The 25,136-nt window shown below is 34.0% G+C and overlaps 1 protein-coding gene across 4 annotated transcripts in view; it reads left to right on the top strand.

Annotated features, from left to right (window-relative positions):
- The window catches only part of GSK3B (glycogen synthase kinase 3 beta), a 178,144-nt gene that overhangs the window by 135,769 nt on the left and 17,239 nt on the right, over nt 1-25,136 (top strand). For 2 of the 4 annotated variants that reach the window (XM_039843115.1, XM_039843113.1), the window contains 3 exons: nt 8,596-8,634; nt 11,250-11,436; nt 24,883-24,981. In XM_039843115.1, the coding sequence (XP_039699049.1) occupies nt 8,596-8,634; nt 11,250-11,436; nt 24,883-24,981 (325 nt within the window). The remainder of the gene's footprint in view (nt 1-8,595; nt 8,635-11,249; nt 11,437-24,882; nt 24,982-25,136) is intronic. The other 2 variants (XM_039843116.1, XM_039843114.1) reach the window with 1 other exon arrangement.

The following is a 25,136-nucleotide window of genomic DNA, read 5'->3' as shown; positions in this document are numbered from 1 at the left end:
CAAACAGAGTTTTTATAAAAGCACATTAACCAATAGTTAACTGAAACTTGGGTTTCTCGCTGTTCTTTAAACTATTTTGATACTAGATAGCTTCCTAAGTATACAGTACACAGCAGTTCTGCATGTAGAGATAGCAGGATAGTTGTACTTCAGTGTTTCATTGACTAGTTTCATAAACCCCACTGATTTTCTGTATACATTTTCCAGCATGGGCTTTTATTTGTAGGGTGAGGACAGTGTACCTATATCATTAAAGTATAGAATTTCATTAGGAGCAAAATTCAGATATAAACTTTGACTACTTAGAATCCAGAAGTTAATTTTTTTATGTAATTAGAGGTGCTTATTCAATATACAGCGTGTGGAAACATACATTTTATGTATTTATTTTTTTAAGCTATTAATATATAGACATTATAGATGATATAGTATGTTTTCTTCTCTTATTAATATTTTGGGAGCAGAAATAAAAGGCAGATTTGATCTCGCTAGGAGTATACACTGAAAGCAATTGATATAGAACAGGATGTCACTAGCTATTGGAGAAAGTGTCACCTCAGCATTAGATGGAACCAGTTCTAATAACATAAGTACTAATTTACCAGAAGACTTTTTATTTGTTGCTTTAATACTTAATTCAATTGATTTTAAGAGAAATTTTATTAAAAAGTGGGGTTTTTTAAAATCATAGTTTGATTTGTGAGATTAAGTGTTCAGAGGGAGAAAAAAATCTCAAAAGGGTTTATCTAGACTGAATCTCTAGCTTCCTCATTTTATAGATTTAGAAACTCTGGCCAAAGATACTAAGTGAGTTATCCCAGATTAAATAGGTGGCTGTGACAAAGCCAGTAAACTTCCATTCATGCTTGAGCGCGTGTGTGTGCGTGCATGTGTGTGTGCGTGCATGTGTGTGTGTGTGTAATGCCAGATCTTTTAAACTTCTAGTTATGTGCCATGTACCCCTCTCCCATTTACTTATATTTCATTACGTATTTTTGTGGGTTAGAAATGTTCAACTTTTTAATATGTATATCATGCAGAGACTTCCTGTATTTAAAAATGTACATACAATAGTTTGTTTTGAATGTTGGTAAGTTCATTTAATTATAGAGCTTTTAAATTGCGGTGAAGTAATTTAAGACTATAGTTGAAATAATTTACATTCCCAGATTCAAAGTATATCTTTCTCTCTCTAAATTGTTATGATTCTGATTACTTTTTTTTAAGTTCTCTTATTCTCATTACCTATCCTTACTTCAGAAAAGTCATCATTACTCTTTATATATTAGTTAGAATCAAAGACCTCAGTAGTATTTTAGTGCTAGAGTTATAGACTAGCTTTCACTGACCAAGATGTCGCCCCCTCCCCCTCCTTATTAAATTTATAACAAACACTAAATATTCTGAGATAAACCATTCTTTGATCTTTGTACTTAAAGTTTTTTTGAATCTGGATCAGAAGATATTTAGGGTCTCTCACTTGGCTCTAAACTCAGAGAATCCCAGGTGGCCTCTTTGGATTTAGAGGTAGAGTTGCAGTTTGAATCCAGTAAAGTTATTTCAAGTTTTAAGTGCTTATGAGTGGTTTGTGGTGTACCGTGATTTCAGCCATGTTAAGGAAAAGCAAAAAGCAAAGAGAATTCTGTCTATTGAATAAAAACAGGGAAATAGTCCAAAACACAAACATTAGCTTAGGTGAGAAGAATGTAGGTGATTTTATTTTCTTTGTTCTGCTTTTCCATATTTTTATATTTTCTTTAATAAGCATGTTATTTTTATGATGTAAGAAAAATAAAGCTCTTTTTAATATAATCTTATTCATCAGTTTCTGACCAGTATAATGCTGAAATTGAGGTCATGAAACCTATTTAACAGTCCCTATACTCATTCTTTTTTAAAAATCAAGACCGCAACCGGTATTAATGTATGTCATATTCTGCATTCTTCCCCTGTATTATATCTCTTCAATTCAAGTATTAGCCAGATGGAATGTAAGAAATAATTGATTATAGTTAAAATGCAGCCAACAGAAGATTTGTGGTAAATTTGTATGCTTTACACCTTCCTTTTCCCTGTGGATTCCTGATGTTTTTATATCTTACACTAATGTTTTTAAAACTTGGATAATGTATATAAAGCCCCTTTATTTATTTGTTTTCATAGGTTTCCATTCCTATACCATGTGTAGAATGACTCAATTCTCTCCCTATTTTGTATGCTCAAACTACTATGAACTCTTCATTCATATAGTGTGCCTTGACATAATTTGGTTTTTACTGGGTACCGATGCATTTATTATTACATAAATATACTTATGTTAATTTCTCATTAGTGCACATAACTAGATTTATGTTATTGTGGTTGTAAACACAAAAGCAAATTCAGACCCAGAAATTTTATGGCACTACTGTGTCAACTAAGACAGTGGTCCCAACCTCACCTCCTGTTGTGCGGCCTGGTTCCTGACAGGCTTCGGCCCAGGGGTTGGGAAACCCTGATCTAGAGGAATCTAGATGATCTACGATGTGTTTATTGATTTTTTTTAAAAATACATTATGAAAATATAAAGATTTAAATTTCTAAAGGGAACTCAGTAAGTTCCCTTTCCTGTCCATTATGATAATAGACACCAACTTGAGAAATGCTCTTTTATGCTTGGCAACCGGCAGAGTTTTTTTTCTTTCTTTCTTTTTTTTTTTCCCCCTTAAATACATGATGTTTTCTAAAGAGGAGAGTTGCTTGCCCTTGGAGGGCAGGTAGACAGTATGGAAACAAAAGCCGCTTTGCCTTTATTGCTGTATTCTGTTAGAATGCCTGTTAACCTCATTTCCTGAGGCTGTGGGCATATGAACTCTGATTTCCTGTGCTGCAATGTAGTACAGCTATATTACCACAATTGGGAGCTGGTGTTCTCAAAGAAAGTAGGTAGACATAAAGATCAAGGGAGAGAATGTCTTCCATGGAAACGTTGTGAAGGATTCAGATTTGTAGGAAAGGTAAACAGAAAAACAAAAGCATAAGATAATCCCAGTGTAGTATGTGGCAGGAATCTTGAGAATTTAGAAATCCAGTAAGTTGCCCTTGACTCTTACTTAATTGCCAGAGCAATGTAATTTATTGATAAAGCACTTGTGGTTTAAGTAGGAAATGAAATAGATGTGCTAATGTTTTCAGACAGGGACCATTCTTGGGAGTGGGGGTGAGGAGGATAAAGACCTCTGCATTGGTGTATACTGTACACTTCAAAGAATAAAAGCCAGATGGGAAGCAAAAGGAACTGATGCAAAAGTAGATTGAGAATTAAGGAGAGGTGGAAATTGGAAGAAGAAAAGCTTAAATTTTGCATTCAGAACATGGAGGTATGGTTAAATGACAGTTTGTTAAGTATGAAGTGAGGATCTAGTTTAAGCACTGTTCCTACTCTTTGTGTCTCAGGTTTTTTCTTTCATAATATAGCAATTAACTGTTTTATTTTGTCTTTTCTATGGATTCTTTTGAAAATAGAAAGTATGCATATAAAGGATTATTACTTTTAGTTTTGAATAAATGTAAAGATTTTACCTCCAATACAATTCTGTGATTTGTCCTATCTCTACTGCCCTGACTTTAAGCCATTATCATATCATAGAATTATTAAAACAACCTCCTACCTCCTAACCAGTTTCCCTCCTTCAGTTAGTTTCATTTTCTTCACATTCTCATTGCTGTCAAAGTTAGCTTTCTTAAAAGCACATGTGATACTGTCACTCTTATTTAAAATTCTTCTGATTCCTCACTGCCTTTAGGAAAATTTGACATATATATAATGACAAGGGTGATCGTATGTCCCAATTTATGCTTGTCCAGTATAATTATTAATTGCAAGTCCTTTCACTTTCAGGCATCCCAGTTTGGATGACAGATTATACATTCACTTTGTTCCTAATCGTTTCTACCTTTCCTTTCCAGCAAAACAAGGGATTTTATTTAGTTCCTGTCATGCTTCTAAGCTTTCCTGAAGCATCTAGTTGGTAGAACCTGGTCTCTTTCCCAAGTTCTCTAGCTCCTCCACCCTTAAATGGCATGTAGTTAGGCAATAAATTTTAAAAAGTTAGTGTTTTGTTAGGGATTTATAATAAGGTTATATTGTAGTAGATATGAGTTTTCCTCCCATTTTGAGTACCTGATTGTGCTTACCTTTTGTTTAAAGTTCTTTAAGACAAGTATTCTCCCTTTGTGCCAGTAATAAATAATCCTTTGAAGTCAGGTAACTTCTTTGTATTCTTTTAGGTAAATGAAATTTGTAAGTGATATAACTGGTTAGTGGAAGGAAGTAGATTAGAATCCCAAGGGCCCTGATGTCTTTCAGTTGTATTAGAGCTATTTAATATGTTAACTCATATGTGAGTGTTGTCCTGCTTGTAGCTCACTTTAAAGGGATTGTGCAGTCATGCTCCTTTTTTCAGTCTAATCAAACTGTTCTCCTAATTGATCCCCAGAGAAGCCACATTCATTTCTGCCTCTTGCTAGTATCTTTTTTTCACATTTAGAATGTTCTTCTTTTTCTCTGCTTACCAAATCTTAGCCTTTTCTCAAGACCTCAAATCTCACTTTTCCCAAGAAATATTATCTAATTATCCAAGCTTTCCATGATTATTTCCACCACATAACTCCTGTAAGTACCTACCAAGTTATACCATGTGTATTATAGCAGTTCCTAATTTCTCTTTCATTATGGTAATAACAAAATGGATATCCATTACCTTAAAATGTTTGTTGCTAAGTTTTTGGCATACATGATAGTTTTTTAGAACATTGTCCACATGCTTCAAAATGAATGAATAGTAATATTTCTAGCTAGCTAACAGAGTAAGCAGATAATTGAGTTCTGAGGTCATTTCAGCTATCAAAGGAATCAGACTAGACTGAATAAATGTATTTATTATTCCCTATGCTTAAAGCTAAACAGTTATACTATTTTTTTTAAGACTTCAGAGTCTTAGAATTTTGAGCCTTATAATACAGGATTTTTCGCTTAGTAAGCTTACCTCTTCTAACTATAGTTTAGCATAAAATGCCTTCAGGGGGATTAGAGAGCACAAAACAAAAATTGCTCTCAAACACATTTTTGCAGATCCATTCTATCTACCTTTTTTAGTCTCTGCTCTACTCATTTTGCTTACCTGTATTCCAGAAAACAAAAAAACTATGTCAGGAATTTTTATTGGTTCAGATTGCCACTTATCTGTTTTGTTCTATTGTTTAAATATTGAATCAGTTTCTCTATTATTACTTAATCCCTTCTGCCCTGAACATTTTACTAATCCATTATCATTTGTCTCATGAAAACACTATGCCCTCTATTGAATTTTCTACCTACATCTTTATTAGTGCTAGAATAATCACTTCTCCTTTTCTAATATCCAGTTTCGTATGTGAGTAGACTTCCTCACTTTTCTATTTATACTGGGTATACTCCCATTTCTTTGCTCGAAACTAGGTTGCTAGGGTGGCTAATTCATACATGAGAGGAATAATATAAAAGAGAAAGAATACTAAGACCTAGTTTTAAGATCACTTGTGGGGAACAGAGGATAGGATTGGAGTGGATTAAAAATGAAGGCAAAAACCTATTTTTAATTTACCATTTGTTCTTTAAAACCCATGTCCACTATGTAACCAGTACTGTACTAGATACCATAAAGGATGTAAAAGAAGTAACATGTATAGACTTTGTCCTTAAAAAGCTTACAAGTGATATAACTGATTCAATTGAAGTACATATTGAATCATATACGATAATATATAACCATGTACTTGATTGTGTGCTATAGGTATTCAACGATATTTCATATGCTGTAGGTTATTATCAGACAGCTCTCCATTGAGAATGGTAATGGGAAAAGGAAGCCTCTTAAAAGGTGACAGAAGGGAACGAGTGGAGAAGCTGTTGAAGGAGAATTTGGATTTGTTTAGGTGTGGATAAGGTTAGGAATTGTTGTAGCCTAGGGGACTATCCCTTAAGATGAGGAGGAAATACTTCTATATTCTTAGGAAGGTCAACCAACTATAATAACTATTATCATGAACAATAAGAAATTAAATTGGATAAGTGAATATGTTGTAAATTGCACTTCTGTGTAAACCTGTAGTACTATTCTGTCATTGAATGATGTTAGAGGGAGAAATTACATTGCATAGTTATTGATATCAAACGATATACTTCTTACATGTAGTAGAACTCAGGAAAACTGAGTAAGATTTTTAATTAGATGAAATTTACTGAATGTTAGCTAGCTCTATTGTGTTTCTTAAGAATTTTTTACTATAAGTAGACTTAAGGTTTTGTTAATCATGATAATTAACTATTTAACAATCCATGGCATTCTTTCACATTTAGTCCTATATTTAGGTTTATAAATTGCAAATAATTTAAATGATTAATAGATTACTTGAGAGCCAGTATTGGGTTGCCCTTTAGGAGTTTTCATGGTTTATCAGTTTTTAACATGGGGTGCTTGTGTATTTGTAGTATATAACCAGAGAACAGTGTTTGCATTGTACATTTATCATAATGGAAACTAGAGAGGAATAGTTGTTCACAAGAGGCAAAGCACTTGTTCTGTGTTCTGCTGAGATTGATTATCATCGCCTATAGACATTTTACATTACTCTGGTTGGCTGTTTAATACAGTAGAATTGTTGAGAGCTGATGCTATGAGAATCAGTGATAAGCCTTGATACAGTAGAGTATATATGACTTCGTAAATGGTCATTTTAAGAGGCTTAAGATTCAGTCATAACAGTTAGCTCCAGGTTAAAATTTGATATTTGATGGCAAAAGTCTCTTCTGGGACATGTCAGGGGGAAATTGCCTCTGTCATTTTTGAGTTATACAAATGCAAATTTATTTTGAATAATTATTTAAGAACTCATTTGCATTTGTTCAAAACCACAGAAGACTTTCTTTTTGAAAAAAATTAATTTTTTCTGTTAGTTTCGTCTATGGGCTAGTATTTGTGATGAGAGTTTGTTCCAACTTAAAAAATGCTGCACAGGTGAGGTAGTATTTTAATCACTTAAAAGTTCATGTCAGTGTTTTGGTTCTTTTCAGTTTTTCCTTTCTCTTTTCTTTTTTTCAATTATTTATTTATTTATTTATTTATTGCTTTGTTCTGTTTTGTTTTATTTATTTGCTTCTGTTTTTAGTTTTTACAGGGGGTGTTTTGGGCTCTTCATGGCCTTGCTAACATACTTGGCTGGCCATATTTAGTCTGCGCACTAATTGTTAGTTGGCCCTGTTGAGTCTTACTTTGTTCTCTGTTTTTTCAGTCTGGTTTTATACTTTGCCCACCTAGTTGTGTTTTAGTCCATGAAAGATTTTTATTCTAATGGGCCGGATTTTAATCCGTGTACTAAATTTTAGTCTGCAGACTAAAAGTAATCCGCGGATTATTTATTTAATTCCCCCACTGGAAACTATCCTAAAAGAATGTTAAATTCTCTTAGAATAGCCGAGGGAATTCACAGCTATTGGTGAGTTCTGCCATTGTTTGTTCTCAATACCTAGACATAATAGACCTTACTACCTTCTTTGTGTATTTGGCTCCGTTGTGCCTAGGTGTTGTACATTACTATGCATGTCACCTATAACTGTGACTGTCCCTTAGTTGTATTGTTTATTGTATATATTTTTGTTTAGCTTTTGGTGGGTGAATTGGGCATATTTGAAGATGGAACTGTGTTGAATTTGTAGTGCTCAAAGATGTAGGACTTTTTTTTTCAGTGAGTTTTTCCAAAAAAGAAAGAATGTTCTATATTTTTCCTAAGCAATGGGTGCAAGGGTATGAGGGGGCAAAGCCCACAATAGAAAATGTAAGTTTATACCCGCACTCCTGAGGTGATATGTATTTCCTGAAGAGTCCTAAGATAATGAGAATGTCAGCAAATATCTTTTAGCAGGGAAGTCAATCCACAATGGAGAATAATCCGCGGTGGCCTGATCCTTCTTAGTTCACACAAATTGAAAATATCTGGCTTGAAATCTGTAGTAATATAAATTAAATATATTTATTACTTTCCTCTCATCACTAATAATTTAGCAAAAAAAAAAATGTTTATACTGTGTAACTGGAATACATTAATAGAGAAAAATTAGCATATTGAGAATTCATATCTTTAAAAGCAGTCTTAATATACCCCCTCCCAGCCTTGTCAATGGACAATGAATCCAGGTCATAGAAGACCAAACACTTTACTTTGGGAACTTTACTTCTAGATTTCATTTTGATTTTAACTTTTTTTGGTTTTGTATTTTTTTAATAAATGCACTGGCATTGGAACATAATAAACTAAAATTAAAATGTTTCTTTACTGTGCCTCACCATTGCGCAATCAAAAATTTTTTTTACATACACTGTGGTGAAATAATTTTTAAAACTTGGACTTGCTACTGTGGAGACTGATGTTTAAAGTTTATAACTGTATAAACATTTTCTATGTCCCCCCCCACACCATGGATTTCTTATAACATTGGATATATTTTTCCTTGCTGGACTATTCTCTTTTGGATTGACTTCCCCTGTTTGGATTATTTCACTGCATTATCATCTTTAGGATTCGTCAGGAACAGGACATTTCACCTCAGGAGTGCGGGTATGTACTTAATTTTTTTTTCCCAAAATTTCAGGGCAGGTCTATAAAACTAGGGGGAAAACTTTTTTTGAAAGGCTAAACAGTTATTCATTCTTGAAATGTAATAGTAAAAAGCAATGTAGGTAGCTCTGATTTGTTTTCATTCACTGTATCATAGAGATTTTGTTTATGGTATATTTAGATTGTCAGCCCTCCTAAGTGATTTATTGACATCTAGACTGAAGTTTAGGAATTGTGGGGTTTGAAAATTATTATTTTTACAAGAATAAATATTGATGAAGATCCATGGAACCAAAGGTTCTGAAAGTTAAGCAATTTAAATGAGTAAAGAATGAAGCAGCAGCAGAAACTTCTTTATTAAAAGTCAAATTTCAATAGTTATTGGTTTGCTTTTCTTTAGACACAAAGATAATTCAGAAGACCTGTTTTCTAGTTTTGCCTGTAATTTTTGGAAGTTGCATGCTACCACACCTTGTATTTGTGGTCAGAAATCTGAATTTTAGGAGACACTGGTTTTTGACCTCAGATAATTTTCCATTTTTAACCTTTATACATAAAATACTGAGCCAAACTTTTCTCATCAGGAATCTCTCAGAAGGGTTAAAGTAATAATTAATGCTTTTTTAAAAGGCAGGTTTAGTCTTGATGTTAATGTAGGCTCTTGGAGTAAATTCTTTTCTTTATTGTTTTTTAACTCTTTGATCCCATGAGTTAGGATTCCTTTGCAGAATAGACTCATATGTGTCTTAGTACCAACATGGATGGTCGCTTGTAGCCTGTATGATACCAAAAAGATGTGGATGACTTTTTTTTAGATCAGATATAAATGTACAATACTGGTTTTATTAATAACTTTAATTAAAAAAATCATTACTATTACATGAAATTTTAAAATTTAAAATACATTCACAATCCAGCTAACATACATTTAAATGTTAGCAGGAGAGACTGATTTCTACTACTTTTAATTCTAACTTATGTTCTCCCATATTGGTGCAGAAACATTTTTGATTAGCTAGCAAGATAAATCTGTATTCTGTCAAAAAAAAATGCAAATTGCCCTCAGGGATAAAATATGTCATTTTTCCCTCTGATTATTTTCTTTTATATATGAGTTTGATTATGGACCTGGCTAGGGAGCAAGAGAGGGGAAAATGACCAAGAGCAGTGGAAGATCTAAGTATTTCAAATAATACAATAGTAAGGTTTTTCTTGACTGAGGCAAGTTAAATCGCTCACAGAATAAAGATAAAGCAGTTTTTGACCTTACAGAGGGTTTTCTAACATAGCCAAGTAAATTGACAAGGCCTTCAGTGTTCTGAAATAGATTCCTGAGATCATTCTCAAACCAGTTTCTTAATTTCCATGGGAAATATCTTTGTTAATAACAAACTTTGTATAAAAACAAAAACTTTTTTTTTTTAAAAAAGGTTTTCACTGTAGGAAGTACTCTTATAAATAATCTCTTGAAATCTAATGAGCTCTGTAGCAGTAATTAGTTCTCTTACCTTCAGCCGATGTTACATGAGCCATCCTCATGAGGAAACATTAGCTTCCCAGGCTCCTCCATGCATTTTCACAGTCTACATATTCTTTCCTCACTTGTGGGTATATTTCCCTCCATATATACACTTCTGCTTCTTTTTATATATGTCTGTTTATCTTCACCACGGCACTACCATACCTTCTATTTAATTCTATGTTCTTTCTATCTAGAAATATATGTTTCATTTTTCTTTCATTTCAAAGCCTTTCTGTCCATCTGCTTACATTTATTTCTATTTCCCCCCTTCTGCTTTTATTCTTTAACTGTCAAGAATTTAAAACAAAGTGTATTTTCTTAGTTTTATGTCTTTATAAACATAGATGAGAAGAAAGCTTTCTATTCCTTTAATCACATTAATTTGCATTTTGCCTCAACAGCCTTCAGTTGATTTTTTTCTGTGAGTTTATGACTCTTAATGAAAAATACATTTTTCTCTCTCTGGTTAAAACCTTAAAATAGTCATTCAGCTGAGGGTAATCTGGCCACGTTCATGATAAACAGTTAATTGAGAAAATAATTTCGGACATTTTGTCAGATTCTGAGTATTCAGGAATTCCTTCAAATATTGATAGGTTCTGTTTATTAAAGAGATAAAGCCAGATCATTAACATGTATAGACCTAGAGTAAATAGTGTTTCTTTTGTAATATCAGATTGCCAAATTTGAACAGTGCTGACCTTTATCAACAATTGTTCTGCTTAAAAAGGCAACCTTTTATCTGCTACCACAGCAGTCAAAACTTCTAAAATTTTTTATATTCTTCTTGTGCTTGCCTCCAGAACCCCTCCCCCCTTCTCTTGTGCTTGTCATATTTTTGTGTGCACGTTTGATTGTACTGCATTATGACTAGCATATATAGATTTCTTTTTCATTTCCCCTAGTTTTTTCCCTGAGCTTTTCTCATATAGTCTTTCATTAGCAGTCCACCCCAGTATGGTAAATCATGTGCAGTTAACGCTTTTCATTTTAGAAGGTTCCTTTCACAAATACTGAATTAACTCAGTACTCAGAGGATAAATTGCTAAAATTCTTAAACATTAATTTTTCTTTCCATTTTTTTATACTGCAGGTCTTCCGACCCCGAACTCCACCAGAGGCAATTGCACTGTGTAGCCGTCTGCTGGAGTATACACCAACTGCCAGACTGACACCACTGGAAGCTTGTGCACATTCATTTTTTGATGAATTACGGGACCCAAATGTCAAACTACCAAATGGGCGAGACACACCCGCACTCTTCAACTTCACCACTCAAGGTAATTCCAAACCTTTAGCTCTTTTACCACTTCTGGGAAAGCTACACATGGCTGTGAAGGTAGACTCTGTTAATTAAAATCTGTAGGACAAAAGTGGACACATGAAGTACTTATGCAGATGGGAAAGATCCTGTCTAACCACTTATTGGGCCACTACTTGTATGGTTTTGAACAAAATAGCAGCAGATAAAACTTTTCAAATAGGCATAGCTTCTTTAATTTTTAGCAGATTATAGTAAATCCTGGCATATGAGAAATTATAGAGATTTCACTAATATGACTACTGTAAAATTTAACCTTCAGGTTTGTATCTGAAACTTGGTGTGTAGCATTTCTTTGCTTCTCAAGGATTTATATCCAGTTTTTAAAACCTAGAAATAAATTTTTAAAACCTAGAAATAAATTCAGATATCTTATAAACGGGGAGAACTGGAGTGCTCTAACTCTTTCTTATCTGGTACTTAAGGCCCCAAGGGGCAAACATTTTGAAACATTTAAAACTCTTAGGGCTAAAAGGACCTAGAGCAATTTGTGGGGAAGTGGTCCCAGCATTGTGTACACAAGGGTCTGGGTTAGAGTGAGATGCTTAGAACCAGCAATAAAGATCATTCAGATAAAAAAATAAAATAAAATAAAAATGTATAAGGGACATAGAGAAATTCCCTTTTCTGGGGCTTGTCACCATTGCTGCTGCTGAGAAAACATTAAAAAGAATATTGAATTTGTACATTGCTGTTTTCTAAAAGATTCAGGGATGGTCATTATTTCTTCGCCACTTCTGTGTTCACTCTACTTTTCGCTCCTAAGTGATTCATTTAATCAACAGAACTGCCTCTTAACGATGTGATTTTCTTCTTAAACTGAACATTAAAAGAGTACAATTCCCCATAGATAAAAAACGAGCAATAAATAGTTGATTGATTGATTAGTCAGCTTATTCAAGCTAAAAAATAGAAGGAAGACAGCTTTCTATGACCAGGAAGTAGATATATATTCTTGATTCAAGATGAATTTTCCCCCATATATTTAAACTTTTCTGAATTTGAGTGTGAACAGATGCATTGCCTACGCTGTGGATTTGGGGGACCTGAGTTCTGGTGAAATAGACTTGGATGCTTTCTATTGACTCTAGTCTTAAACTCTTAATATTATATAACCACTAACAATGCTGATGTAGTCTTAAACTACATTCATAAAAGAAAAATGTTCAGATATCCTAGGACTATTAATTCAGACTATTTATGGCTGATCAGAAATCATTTTGGAATGTTTTAGGTCCTGACTACACTATTTTAAGAAGAATATTAATGAATGGCAAGTAGGGTATACAAAGAAGCAGAATTAAATATAAAGCCTGGAAAAAGTGGAGACTTAAGGGATTCCCAAGAGCTGTCTAAAAATACCTCAAAGACTGTCTTCTAAGAAAGGGGTAGACATTTGTTCTTTCTCCAGATTGCAACATTGAAAATAGTAGCAGAAAATTAGAGAGCAATCCACATGTGGGCTTACTGTAAAGACCTCAGCCCCTGGCACAAATAGAGACTGAATAAAGTTATTAAAGAATCAATGAAGTTTTCAATTGTTTAACAGTGGAATAAGTTGTTTTGAAAATATTGATCTCTGTATCAGGAAAAAGTTGGATGATGTCAAATATTGCAGATAAGATTACTCCAATTTTGCAGAAGGTTAGACTGAGAGATTCTTCTTGACTTCATATAGAGCAAAGATTCTAAGATTCCATGTCATATAAGTTTTAGAACTATTAAGAAAACAAATTTATTTTTAATTCTTATTGCTTTTGTTTTAATCAAAAGTAATATACGCAGGTTGAAAATAATAAAGGAAGTATAGAGAAAATTAAAATCATAATCCCAAAATATCATTCAAAATAATCACTTTGCATCATCTTTTTTCTCATGCATATACTGATAATCCTTGAATTTAAAGTGATCCTCTATTTTCCCATTAAGAAGATCTCAGAAGAGTATTTTGGGTTAGCTCAAATATATTTAAAATTATATATTATGTAAAGTTAATATGAATTTAGGAATTCTACATTTTTTACAGCTCAAATGTCATGAAATAATTTTATTCAAACTCTTTATATGCATCATGTGCATATGTGTCTTTGTGATCAGTGGAGCTACTTTTTGAACCATCCATCATGGATTTTAGGTTACATCACGTAAATTTTTTATATGAAACACTTGTTGAATCTATATGAGGCCACCATTGGAAATTCTACATATACTCATTTACATAACATGATAAGTTTCTTTTTCTTTGGTACTTTAGTTATATGTTTATTATCTGTACAATATAACCATTTACTGGATTGCTTTTTAAAGTGGTCTCTAAAAGGCTTTTGTATACAGTGCCATCCAGTACCATGGACTGTGGAGTCTTAGCATCAGAAACTGAGTTAATGCTAAATTTCTTGCCCTTTTATTTTTTCTTAACTGTTTTTCTCAGGTGACCTTAAAGTTTCTTAGACCAACATTAAGGATTTTTTCATACTAAGTGTCTCCTCCAGTGAGTACTTCATTTCTCACAATGCATGACAAGAAAAACCCTTGTCAAATGAACAACTTGATAGAAACCAAATAACAATATGGTATTTATCATGGATACATGTGGAAAATAATTCTCTTTATATTCAGACATATGTGGTACATACTTGTCAGTGTGTGTGTGTACCTGATTGAAACTGAGATATTACTTAAACCTTTTTGATCAGGTTTAAAATTCCAGGATTCATTTTTAATTTTCACATGCAGTGTTTTTGAAGTACATTGCCTCCCACTTTTCCGTGGTTTCACTTTTCAGTTACCTGCAGTCATTTGTGGTTTGAAAATACCTACGTCATTCACCTCACTTCCTCTTATCGCATAGGCATTGTATCATCTCGCATTATCACAGGAAGGTGAATACTGTACAATAAGATATCTATAGAGAGACCACACTGACATAACTTCTCACTGTTATAATTGTTCTATTTTATTAGTAGTTATTGTTAATCTCTTACTGTGCCTAATTTGTAAAATAAACTTTCTCATAGTTATGTATAGGGAAAAAAATAGTATATGTAGGGTTTGCTGTTATCTGCAATTCAGGCATCCATTGGGAGTCTTAGGATGTATCTCTTGCAGGTAAGGGGATGAGGGGGTGGGACTTCTATAATTACATTTGATTCTTTAGTCATTGGCTAATAATTTTCCATTATTACTAAAGAAAATAAAATTTAAAAACAATTAAATTTCTTATTCTATGAATATCTAAGCTATTTTAAAAACTTAGAAAAAATTCACATAACACAGCATGCACCACTTTAAAATAAACAGTTCAGTGGCATTTATTATATTCACAATGTGCAATTACCATCTCTGTCATGTTCAAAAACATTTTAATTGCTCTTAAAAAAAAAAACTCCATACCCGTTAAGTAGTCAGTCTGCATTAATGCTTCCTCTTTATGTCTCTGCATTTACCTCTTAAGGATATTTCATATAAATGGAATCATACAACATGTGACCTTTTGTATCTGGCTTCTTTCAATTAGCGTAAGTTTTTGAAGGTTCATCCACATAGTGCATGTATCAGTATTTCATTCCTTTTTATGGCTGAATAATATTTCACTGTATCATGTCTTAATCAGTGCAGGCTGCTATAACAAAAGACCATAGACTAGGTGGCTTAAACAACAAACATTTGTCATAGTTCTGGAGGTCGGAAAGTCCAAGATCAAGGTGCCAATAAATTCGCAGTCTGGTGAGGGCCTACTTCCTGGTGTGCAGATGGTTACCTTCCTACTATAACCTCATATGACGGAAAAAGATCACCTCTCTTTTGTGTCTTTTTATAGGGCCATTAATCACATTCATGAGGGATCTACCCTCATGACCTAGTTACCTCCCAAAGGCCCCACCTGCAAGTACCATCACATTGGGGACTTCAGCATAGCAATTTTAGGGAGACAAACATTCAGTCCATAACATATGTATATACCAAATTTTATTTATTCATTCATCTTTTGATTGCTATTTGGTTTGTTTTCTACCTTTTGGCTATTGTGAATAGTGCTGCTATGACCATTTGTATACAAGTATTTGAATACTTGTTTTCAATTTTTCAATTTTGGGGAGTCTTGCTGAGTCATATGGTAATTCTTTGTTTAACTTTTTGAGGAACTGCCAAACTATTTTCCACAGTGGCTTGCACATTTTACATTCACACCAGCAACATATAAGGATTTCAGTTTGTCTACATTCTCACCGATACTTATTTTCCTTTTTTTGTTTGTTTGTTTTTAATAGTCATTTTAGTGGGTGTGATGTGGTATCTCATTGTGATCCTAAGGTTATAGCACTGTAATGGATCAGGACTTGGTAAATGCTATTTAGCTCTTCTCTAATAAGTTACATTCATAAAACAGATTAACATGAAAGTAAATTGGCTTAGATTTTAGAATATGGTCTTGAAAATATTGGAAGGACTTTTGCGAAGGGCAGTTTTTATACTGTTAATAGAATCAACTATCGTTAATGTCCTTAGAAGCCTCCAGAGTTGTTAGAAGCCTTTAGCATTGACACATGCCTTTTTATAGTAAAAGTTCAATTTAAAGAAAAATAATTAAATTCAAACTTTATTCATACATATCTTATGTTTACAAGTTTTAAAAAGGGAATGAAGATTGTTTTATTTTGATATTTCAAGTAGTTATATTTGCCCAAAATATCAAACATAAATATGGTGCAGTGTATGTCTGAATGTGTGTATGTCTTTGAGGATTTGAAAAGTATGTATATAGTTGGATGTAGTTTGTGTAGACATGGTATGCAATCTCTGTGGCTATCAAAGTATTTGTGATTCTGTGGATATCAGAGAAAAGGATGTATTTGAGTCCTTGTGTCTATTCAAATGGATCCTGTAAGTATATCCTTGAAATCATTTTTCATAAAACTAAGTGTATTAAATTGAAAGTACGAGCATTTTGAGTATGGCCCTCTTCCCCCACCCCCACTCCTTTTTTTATGTGTTAAAATGCCCTATCTTAGCATTCATTCTGATACTGGGCTGTAGTCACCTAATAGTACTTTCTCCTTGTCTTTCTATATCACTATTATACCTGCACAGTGTTTCTATATAAGGACACAGCTGTCCAGGGAAGAGATGTTATTTGATGTCATTCTATTTGATCCCCTATATTCTGATTTTAGAACATTGTTTCCAAATGGTGATCTTGTCTATTACTAAGGCAGAGATGTAACTGTTGTACAGATGCAACTTTGAAGCACATATTAGTTAATAGCAATTAATGGATGATGAGAATAAAACTGGGTAATATAAAAGGTTTCTGAAGAAGGAAAACTAATCCTGCAGCTAGTTGTATAGCTAGAAAGAGTTCACAGATAGGAAAACTGTGTATGGGGGTGCAGTTAGTGAGGTTTTACTGTAGGCAGAACAGAACCCTCCTCTGTCACAAATTTTCAGTGGTCTATACTGATTCTACCAAATGAAATAAAGATAATCCTTGCTCTTCATAGAGTAGGTGCTTAATGAATATTTGAGTGAGTGATACATATCACTTTAAAGAAACAGTATTTTTTCATGCAACTAGTATTTATTGGACATTTCTAATGATTTGTCTAGTTGTTACTGTGTTTTAATTAGTAAGGTAAACCTACCACATGAACAGAACTATGAAGGTTATAAACACTTGAATAAAATACAGTGTTGTATTAAAGTAAAGCTTATAACAACACTAAGTGAAATTTGATGTTTGTTACTGTACCATGAGTAATTAGCCGTAAATGACAATTAGTGTTACTTTCATTAATCAAAACAAGTACTTCTGAGATCATCTAGAAGAAGAGAGGAGCAGATATGAACAGAAAACTTTGAAATCCTTCTGACGTCTAGTCTAGGATCCACAACTCAGGATACTCTCAGATTTCTCATTTTTTTTGGCACTGGGGCTTCAGTGTTCTAGGACCCCTTGACTGACAGTATTATCTGGATCTAGACATTGGAAGCCAAGACATACCTTTGGCACACTCCCTTTCTTTCCTCTGATCATTGGATTTCAAAGGTTGGACGTAACTGAATCCAACCTTGGGAAGCAGGTAGAATCAGGAGATCTTGACAGGGATTAATACATTTTTTTTTTTATCCACCTATTTGTTGTGTATTACAAGGCTGGAATATATTGGGAAATTGGTTGTTTTGTATGTTTAAAGGTAAGTCTCCAACTAACACCAACACACATATCCCTGATCCCAATTTTGTACCTAATCTATGTGAAATTTTACCAAGTAAAATTGTTTTAGCAAGCATCATCCTCCTGAGGGTATAGGATAGGATGAAGATTGGACAGGGGTGAATAATGATTATCAACTATTTATATTAGCAGGATTATGATTTAGTTTAAAGAGTTTACCGTTCTTACCACTTAGCTGGGTTACCTGAAAGAAAGATAGCTTTGTGGGGAGCTAAGAAGTGGTGGTGTATTGGCGAGGCCAAAAGAAGGGAGAACTGCTTAAAAAGTTAATATTTGAGGCAGCCAGAGAGCATCATGCAAACTCAGGAGGACTGTGGATGTCTTGGGGTATAGGGGCAAGAGTATCTGGACATGAGGAAAGCGAAAGCAGATGGTGAAATGGAAAAGGGGTTCCAGAAAGCAAATGAAAAAAGGACAATAAAGGGAAGAGAACACAAAAAGAAGTGGGAAAAGCATCAGAGAAGGAGATTTTTAAAAGAATGTAGGAATGTGTCACAGAATAGAAAGAGAACAAGTTGGGGATAGGCAACAAAAGTGTTCTAGAAGCCCAGCTCATCAAAGGATTATACTTCCTTCATTTGAAAGCAATAGATTGCTTATTTATAAACCTTAAGTAACTTATTATTTATGATAATTAGCAGGTTCTATGATCTTTGTAGCAATGAATTTTAAACCGATTTTTCTGTTATAAAATAGTTATTCACATAAATATGGTCAGCCCACCTGCTTATCTACCTTTCTGTGTCCTGGGCATTTTCTTCTGGCCTGCCTTACGCTCAGCTATATCTAAAGTCGGCACAGTATTTCAACCACCTGGGGTAATGAAGTATCTTTCAATATTATTCTCAAATTACTATAAACCTTGATTTGGGACTTTCTGATTTTTAGACTACCTTATAATTTATAATAGCAAGGATAAATTTACATAAGACCGAAACTCTTTATATGTAAGATACAAATCAAATCATAAAGTGAAACTGCTCTACTATGCAGGACCCTTCCATTTTTTTTAACACTAAACTATAAACCTTTTTACATGGCTATCACTGTTTTCTGTTGTGTTCTTTTGAGTGAAAATGGCTATGAAAGGTCTCTATCAGACAGTGAACTTGAGGAAATTTGGGTATAAATAAATGGCTTATTCTGTTAAATAAAGAAGAGGGGGAGCTGTTCATGCTTATCAAAGGAATTGATGTCCGAGTTATTCTTTAATTTATGAACTAGAAGAGTAAATTTTCTAAGTAAACAAGCTGTTCTAGGTATTGAAATGCTAAACCAGAAGAAATGCACTGCAGGGAGAGGCTAAGAAAATTCATGAGTGTCCTAAAAGGGGCCAGGTAAGCTTTAGTTCAGGCAACTAGAGTGGCAATGACAAATAATTGACTGTATTCCAGCTTTTAAGATCTAAATTATCAATTATTTATGATAATTATTGTTGTTTTCCTTGAGATTATTTGATCCACTCTGCTTCTTCAGCCATGCTGGGAAGAATGTGGAATGACATGGGAAAAACAATCTAAAACTGATATATTGACTTAAAGTTCTATGTATAGTTTGGACAGCTACACTTCCAGGAAGGTCAGAACACTGGTGGTATATGATAACCAAGGCAATAAAAATATGCAGTATTTGTTGTGTTGCAGCCTCTGCAAAACCTTCCCAGATGTAATCTGAAACCAGCCTCTATACTTGGAGAGCAGAGAGAAACCAAAGGAAAAGGTAGACCACTCCAGATTGGTTGGTGGCAGGTTTAATAAGCAAGGGAAGGAGCTTTCCAGGCTTGTCTTGAGTGGCAGGCTGCAAGATGAGTAGATCTCAGTACCAACCCATCAGATCTTAAAAGTTTTTAATAGAGGACCTAACTGGTCAGGCATGTACCCAGGGGACCTTAATGGAGTCAGTCACATACCCAATCCAGATAGTTTCAACACCACATTTCTATCTCAAGGCTATTTCCTTGGACCAGCTTTTGGGAGCAGGGAAGGCAAGCAGAGCACACATTCCAAAGCACAGGGGAGGAGGTGAGTTGCCTCCAATTGCCTGAGTCCAGCTGGAAGGTCAAACCCGCAGTCACATTTTTTTTTATGACCTTCACTGCAAGTATTTCATATGAAAAGAAGTCAGACCTAAAGTGTAGTTGCCAGTCTCTAACTTATAGACCTTGGCCAAGGCACTACCTCTGATTTCCTCAATTAAAAAAATAAGGTAGTAGGAGTAAAGAATATTCAAGAACACTTCCAGCTCCAAAATTCAGATTATAAAATGAATCTACTCTAGAAAGACAAAAGAAAATGAGAAATAAAGCTAAAAATATAGACCATGCTAGAGGTAAGATATGTAAAATTATTGTATAAATGGATACAGAAAAATGGACTGACTTCCCCACAATTCAAAATACTGACAGCATTATTTTTAAACACTCAAAAGGGTTATTATTAGATAAAAGAACTCATAGTAATGCTACATTTATTAAACTTCAAGAATGGAATCCTGAATATAAGATTTTTAAGTTAGTAAAGCTTATTCTTTTTAGTCACTAGAACTTTAAAAATATTAGCATTTTGCTAAATAATTTCTAAAATATAGTGCTACTGTAAATGTAGTACAGTAAATGCATTCAGACATTTAGAAGTGACTGGTATAAATTGTGTTGCTCCCATTTGGGCAGTTCCAAGGCAAAGTAGTGATGGCTTTTACAGGTATCATGTCATCCTCACAATGAAACATCACCAGCATCATGAAGCAGCAGGAGTAAGCCTTGCAATTATTTATTTACTATTTGTCTGATCTTTTAATTAGTTTAGTATTTGGTTTTTCTGAATGAGTATGGAATATGTAGGAACTCGGTCAGGGATTTCTTAGGCACTTTGAAATTATTAGGAGAGGAGAGAGGCAGTAATGGAGGGGGTTACTTGTTCATCTAAAAAAAGTGTCTAAATAAGCAACATGAGAATATAGTAATATGTGAGATGAAGGTGCACCATCTTAGCATTTGAATTACTGCTCAAAAACAGTACACAAATGAAATGGGCACACCATTGTTTAACCTTTAAAACCTTTTTGTGAATGGAGAGAAATATCAGTTAGCTGTGTGCACAATCAGTGGCAGTTTTCACACATACATAAGAGACCTGATGCACACAAAGAAAGTCTGACTCTTCTAGTGTCTCCTTCCTGGGGACCTGCAGGTTGAGCTCCCTCAATGCTAATGAAGAATATTCCCTTCTACCCTATGACTGACTGACAGGTCTAGTCAAAACAGGGTTATTTCTTCCCTCTCGTTAATACATTGATTGTTGCTTTTAAATTTATCCTCAGCTTTCATACTATACAATTTGAACGGACAGTGTATACCCTACCCCCTGCCCCCTACTCCCCCCCCAAAAGAAAACTAAGAAAGTTTCTTACCTGTTCCTTCTTATTATTAATTTTGGGAATCTTATATTTGGAAGAATAGAAATTTTAGATTAAGGGAAACTTCAGCTTTTGTCAGGTGGTTAGGTATGGATGAGTTTATCCAGTTTGTGTTTTCATGGAAATTTTCCTTCTGCGGTTTGCAGTATAAACAATACAGCAAAATTTAGTTACATGAATTTGGTTAAGCTTTTTGGTTAATCGATATCTATGTTGGTTGGTTGATATCTATTTTTAAATTTACTTTGCTTTTCTTTAAATTGTATATCTATTAAAATGTTTGATTATGGAGCACATAATGATTGATACAATATCAAAACATTCTTACTATTTCCTCATAAACTACTATGTGGTTTTTTTGATGAATAGTTTCATGGCATCTGCAGTTGGTTGAAGAAATCCTTATCATGCATTAACTTTTCTACAACCTTCTGGAACCTGTTGCCATGTTTTGAACCATGTCTTGAACCATGTCTCTGAGGTAATAGTCTTATCTCTTATCCTTCCTGCCTCTTACTTTTCCAAAACTAGACCCACTTCAGTATTATGGACCTTCTCGTTCCCTTAATTATCTTCCTGCTCTCAAGCCTAGCATACATATTTAGTAAATAAATTCTAGCTTACTTTCCATTTTCAATCTCCTATACTTCTTATTCTCTATATTCAAGAATACAAGCACTTTCCTGATCCTGAAAAGTTCTATTGCTTTTCTGTTTCTGACTTCCGTAATGCCATCATTTTTTACATTCTTTCACTACAGTTTGTGTTCACACTCATTGCCTCTATCTCCTTAATACTCACTGCTATAGATAGGAAGATTGGGAGTAGGTGGTAATTATTGCAAGCAAAAGACAATTACATCCATTTTGGACTAGTTGTGACAACCCCATAGAAATGCCCATAGTCTGTCCCCACAAAAGGGACAGACTTGTGATGTAGAGAACAAGACTATAACAAGAGTACAAGGAGCCTTGCCTCATTCACAGAGGCAAAAGCTATGACAATTAACAAGCTCTCTGAAGTAGAGCTTCATAGATAGAAAGCAGTGGACCTTAAGGAATGCCTATAATTAAGAAAGAGAAGGACAATGGAGTATAGAGGTAGGAAGGATATGGAAGTATAAGTGATTGTCCAGTTTAGAATTCCTTTACTTTTAGGCTGTTTGACTCACAATAATTCACAGAAATGTCTTTCCCTCCCCTCCCCACCCCCCACCACCAAAAGGCCACTTACTAGCAACTCTAGGTTAAGAACCTGCTCTTCTTAATTGTTTTATAGACTTCACTTACACTCTCCCTTGTGTCTTTAAATACGGCAAAGCCCCCAGGATCCCATAGCTTTGCTTTTTTTCTTGCCTCCTATTTTCTTCACTTTTCCCCTTCTTTGTCTTCATTAGTTATCACTCTCTCCCTACCCAATGACTGTCTGCTACCAAGAGGAAAAGAGGATTGCTTTTTTCAAGCCCTGCACCTGTGTGCATGCGTGTGTGTGTGTGTGTGTTGTACCCTTACCCAAAATAAGACACAGATCCACCATGGCCCCTCAATTGGATGTACAGATACACAGAAAGATAGGTGATCTGGTAAAAGAGAGTAAACAGATAGGAAATGGGCAACATGGACCATAAATAAAGTGACCACAGACCCTGATATTCAGTTTATTTTGAAGATTATCTTAAAAGTAGCTTTGTCAAAAGTCATATATCAAAATCTCTGGTCATCTTTTCCTTTTTTAGATTTTGTTTTAGATGTTGGGCACTTGGTCATGGAAATCTTTAATTTAAAAGTATCCTGAATATCAGATTGAATGCCTTTCTTGCTATCTTGTTTGTCTTGTTGTCTTTCCATTTTCTGTTTCTGTTGATCAGACAAAGACACTTATCTTTTTCTCTCTATCCTGGGACCTAACACACTGTTTGGTGTTCAGTATTGTTCAAAGGATGGGGGCGTGAGTGGGTAGATGGATAAATGATTTTAAAGAAGCCCTCCTATTTTAGCAGATTTTAATCTTAATTGGAATGGTAAATCTGACTTTGTTTTAGGTTACTGAGAGTGCCATATCCTTCATTCATTTTTAGTACTAGAACCATAAATTCATCAGCCATGGCAATTGGAATTCTCTTGCTTTCCTAGGTATAAGATTGTAGATTAAAATTGAACTTACTTGAAATAAAACAGCATAGGATTTTTTTTTTATTTCTTAGAACCAAAACAGCTACTAAAGCTGATTATGAGAAAACAGCATCTCTTCGAACCTCATCATTAGGGTAGTGGTTTTCTAACTATCTTCCCAGGGAAGACTTAACTTGGTGAACTGACCTAAGTTTTCTCATTTATGGGGAAAAAATAATGAATAATTTCTCTCATTTTTAAGCTTTTCCGCCCATTTATTTTTCATAAATCTTGGTATCAGCTTGTTATCTTTTACCATAATTGGGTATCATTTAGTTTCTAATTTAGTATAAAACTTGGATATTTAGGTACCAAGTGGAATAAGTTAGTATTAACAGGGACTTTGTACCAAAAAACATTTATAAGCTATTGCATTAAAACATTATTTCCCTTGCCTAGGAGCTAGAGTGAGGGACGGATGGGAAGTGACTACTTAGAGGTTTCCCTTTGGGGTAATGAAAATGTTTTGAAACTGGATACAGGTAATAATGGTTATACAAGATTGTGAATGTACTAAATGCCACTAAATTATATACTTTAACATGGTTAATTTTATGTTATGTGAATTTTATTTTAATTAAACTATTTCCTAACGTTTTAAATTCCATGCCATAACTGTGAATTGTCAAAATGTATGCTGTAGCTCAAAAAATAATGTCTTTATGTAGCTAGTATGGTTGTGTAATTATTCCTTCAAATCGCTACATTTATTAAAGTGAAAATGAACACTCACTGGTTAAATGCTGGAATAACAAGAATAAACCTGGGTTATCCTGGGCAGACTGGGAGAACAGCCGCATCACCTAAAGCTTAACACCAGATGTTTATGTGTACAGGCTCACCACCACTCCTAGCTGTCTGTCTACATCATTAGATCTAGTATCGTTTTAAGATTATTTCTTAAGACTCATATACAGAACTTGATTCTTTAAAGAAAGCTATTCTGTAAACAATTGACAGAAACTTTCAACATGCAGGTAAAAAGCCTATTTCAAACTTTTAAAAAGTAACAAAGCAAAATAAAATTGAATAAAGACATTCTTCTTTTTAATAAAACCAATGAGCCTTTAAACAGATGGTTGTTAAATCCTGTTTCCACTAGTGTTTGAATAGATCTTATCTGCGTTGGCTTGTAAACAATCGGGTCTATTGTTCTGTGCATGCAGTGTGGGTGCATACACATAGACACACAGACTACAGTCATATTCTTTTTTTCTCTGGCACCATCACCCTCAGTTCTTGTCTTTTGTCAGAGTAGTTTGGGAAATTGATGTTAATGAACAATGAAAATAGATCTTATTAATATACTTATTCTACAAAGTTTTGGCCAGTACCTTTCTCCCGGATATCTTTAGTTCTCAGACATGTTCTAATTTTAGCAGATAGAGCTTTTATTATGTATCACAACATTTCCATGGGCTTTCTCTGTAGTTCATTGATTTAGTTTCAGATGTAGGTTTATCACATCTTTTTCTGTTATACCAATGTTTTTTACTGTGGTATCTTATGTTCATTGTTACCAATAAAGTAGTTTCATATACAAAGTTAAGAGTGAGTTTTAACATAAGTGTCTTCTTTTCTCTAGAACTGTCAAGTAATCCACCTCTAGCTACTATTCTTATTCCTCCTCATGCTCGGATTCAAGCAGCTGCTTCAACTCCTACAAATGCCACAGCAGCCTCAGGTGAGAACACATAAGACTCTTCTATAAATATATATATTTATAGAAGAGTATATAAAATATATATATATTATAAAATATATATATATTTTTTAAAAGACATGATTACCTGTATTTTATTTCATTTGATAACATGTGAACATATAATACCTTCCAAG

The sequence above is a fragment of the Pteropus medius genome, unplaced genomic scaffold, assembly GCF_902729225.1.
Source record: "Pteropus medius unplaced genomic scaffold, Ma_sr-lr_union100, whole genome shotgun sequence".
Classification (NCBI taxonomy): domain Eukaryota; kingdom Metazoa; phylum Chordata; class Mammalia; order Chiroptera; family Pteropodidae; genus Pteropus; species Pteropus medius.
Note: the sequence above shows the minus strand (reverse complement) of the source record. Positions and strands in the feature narration are given on the sequence as shown.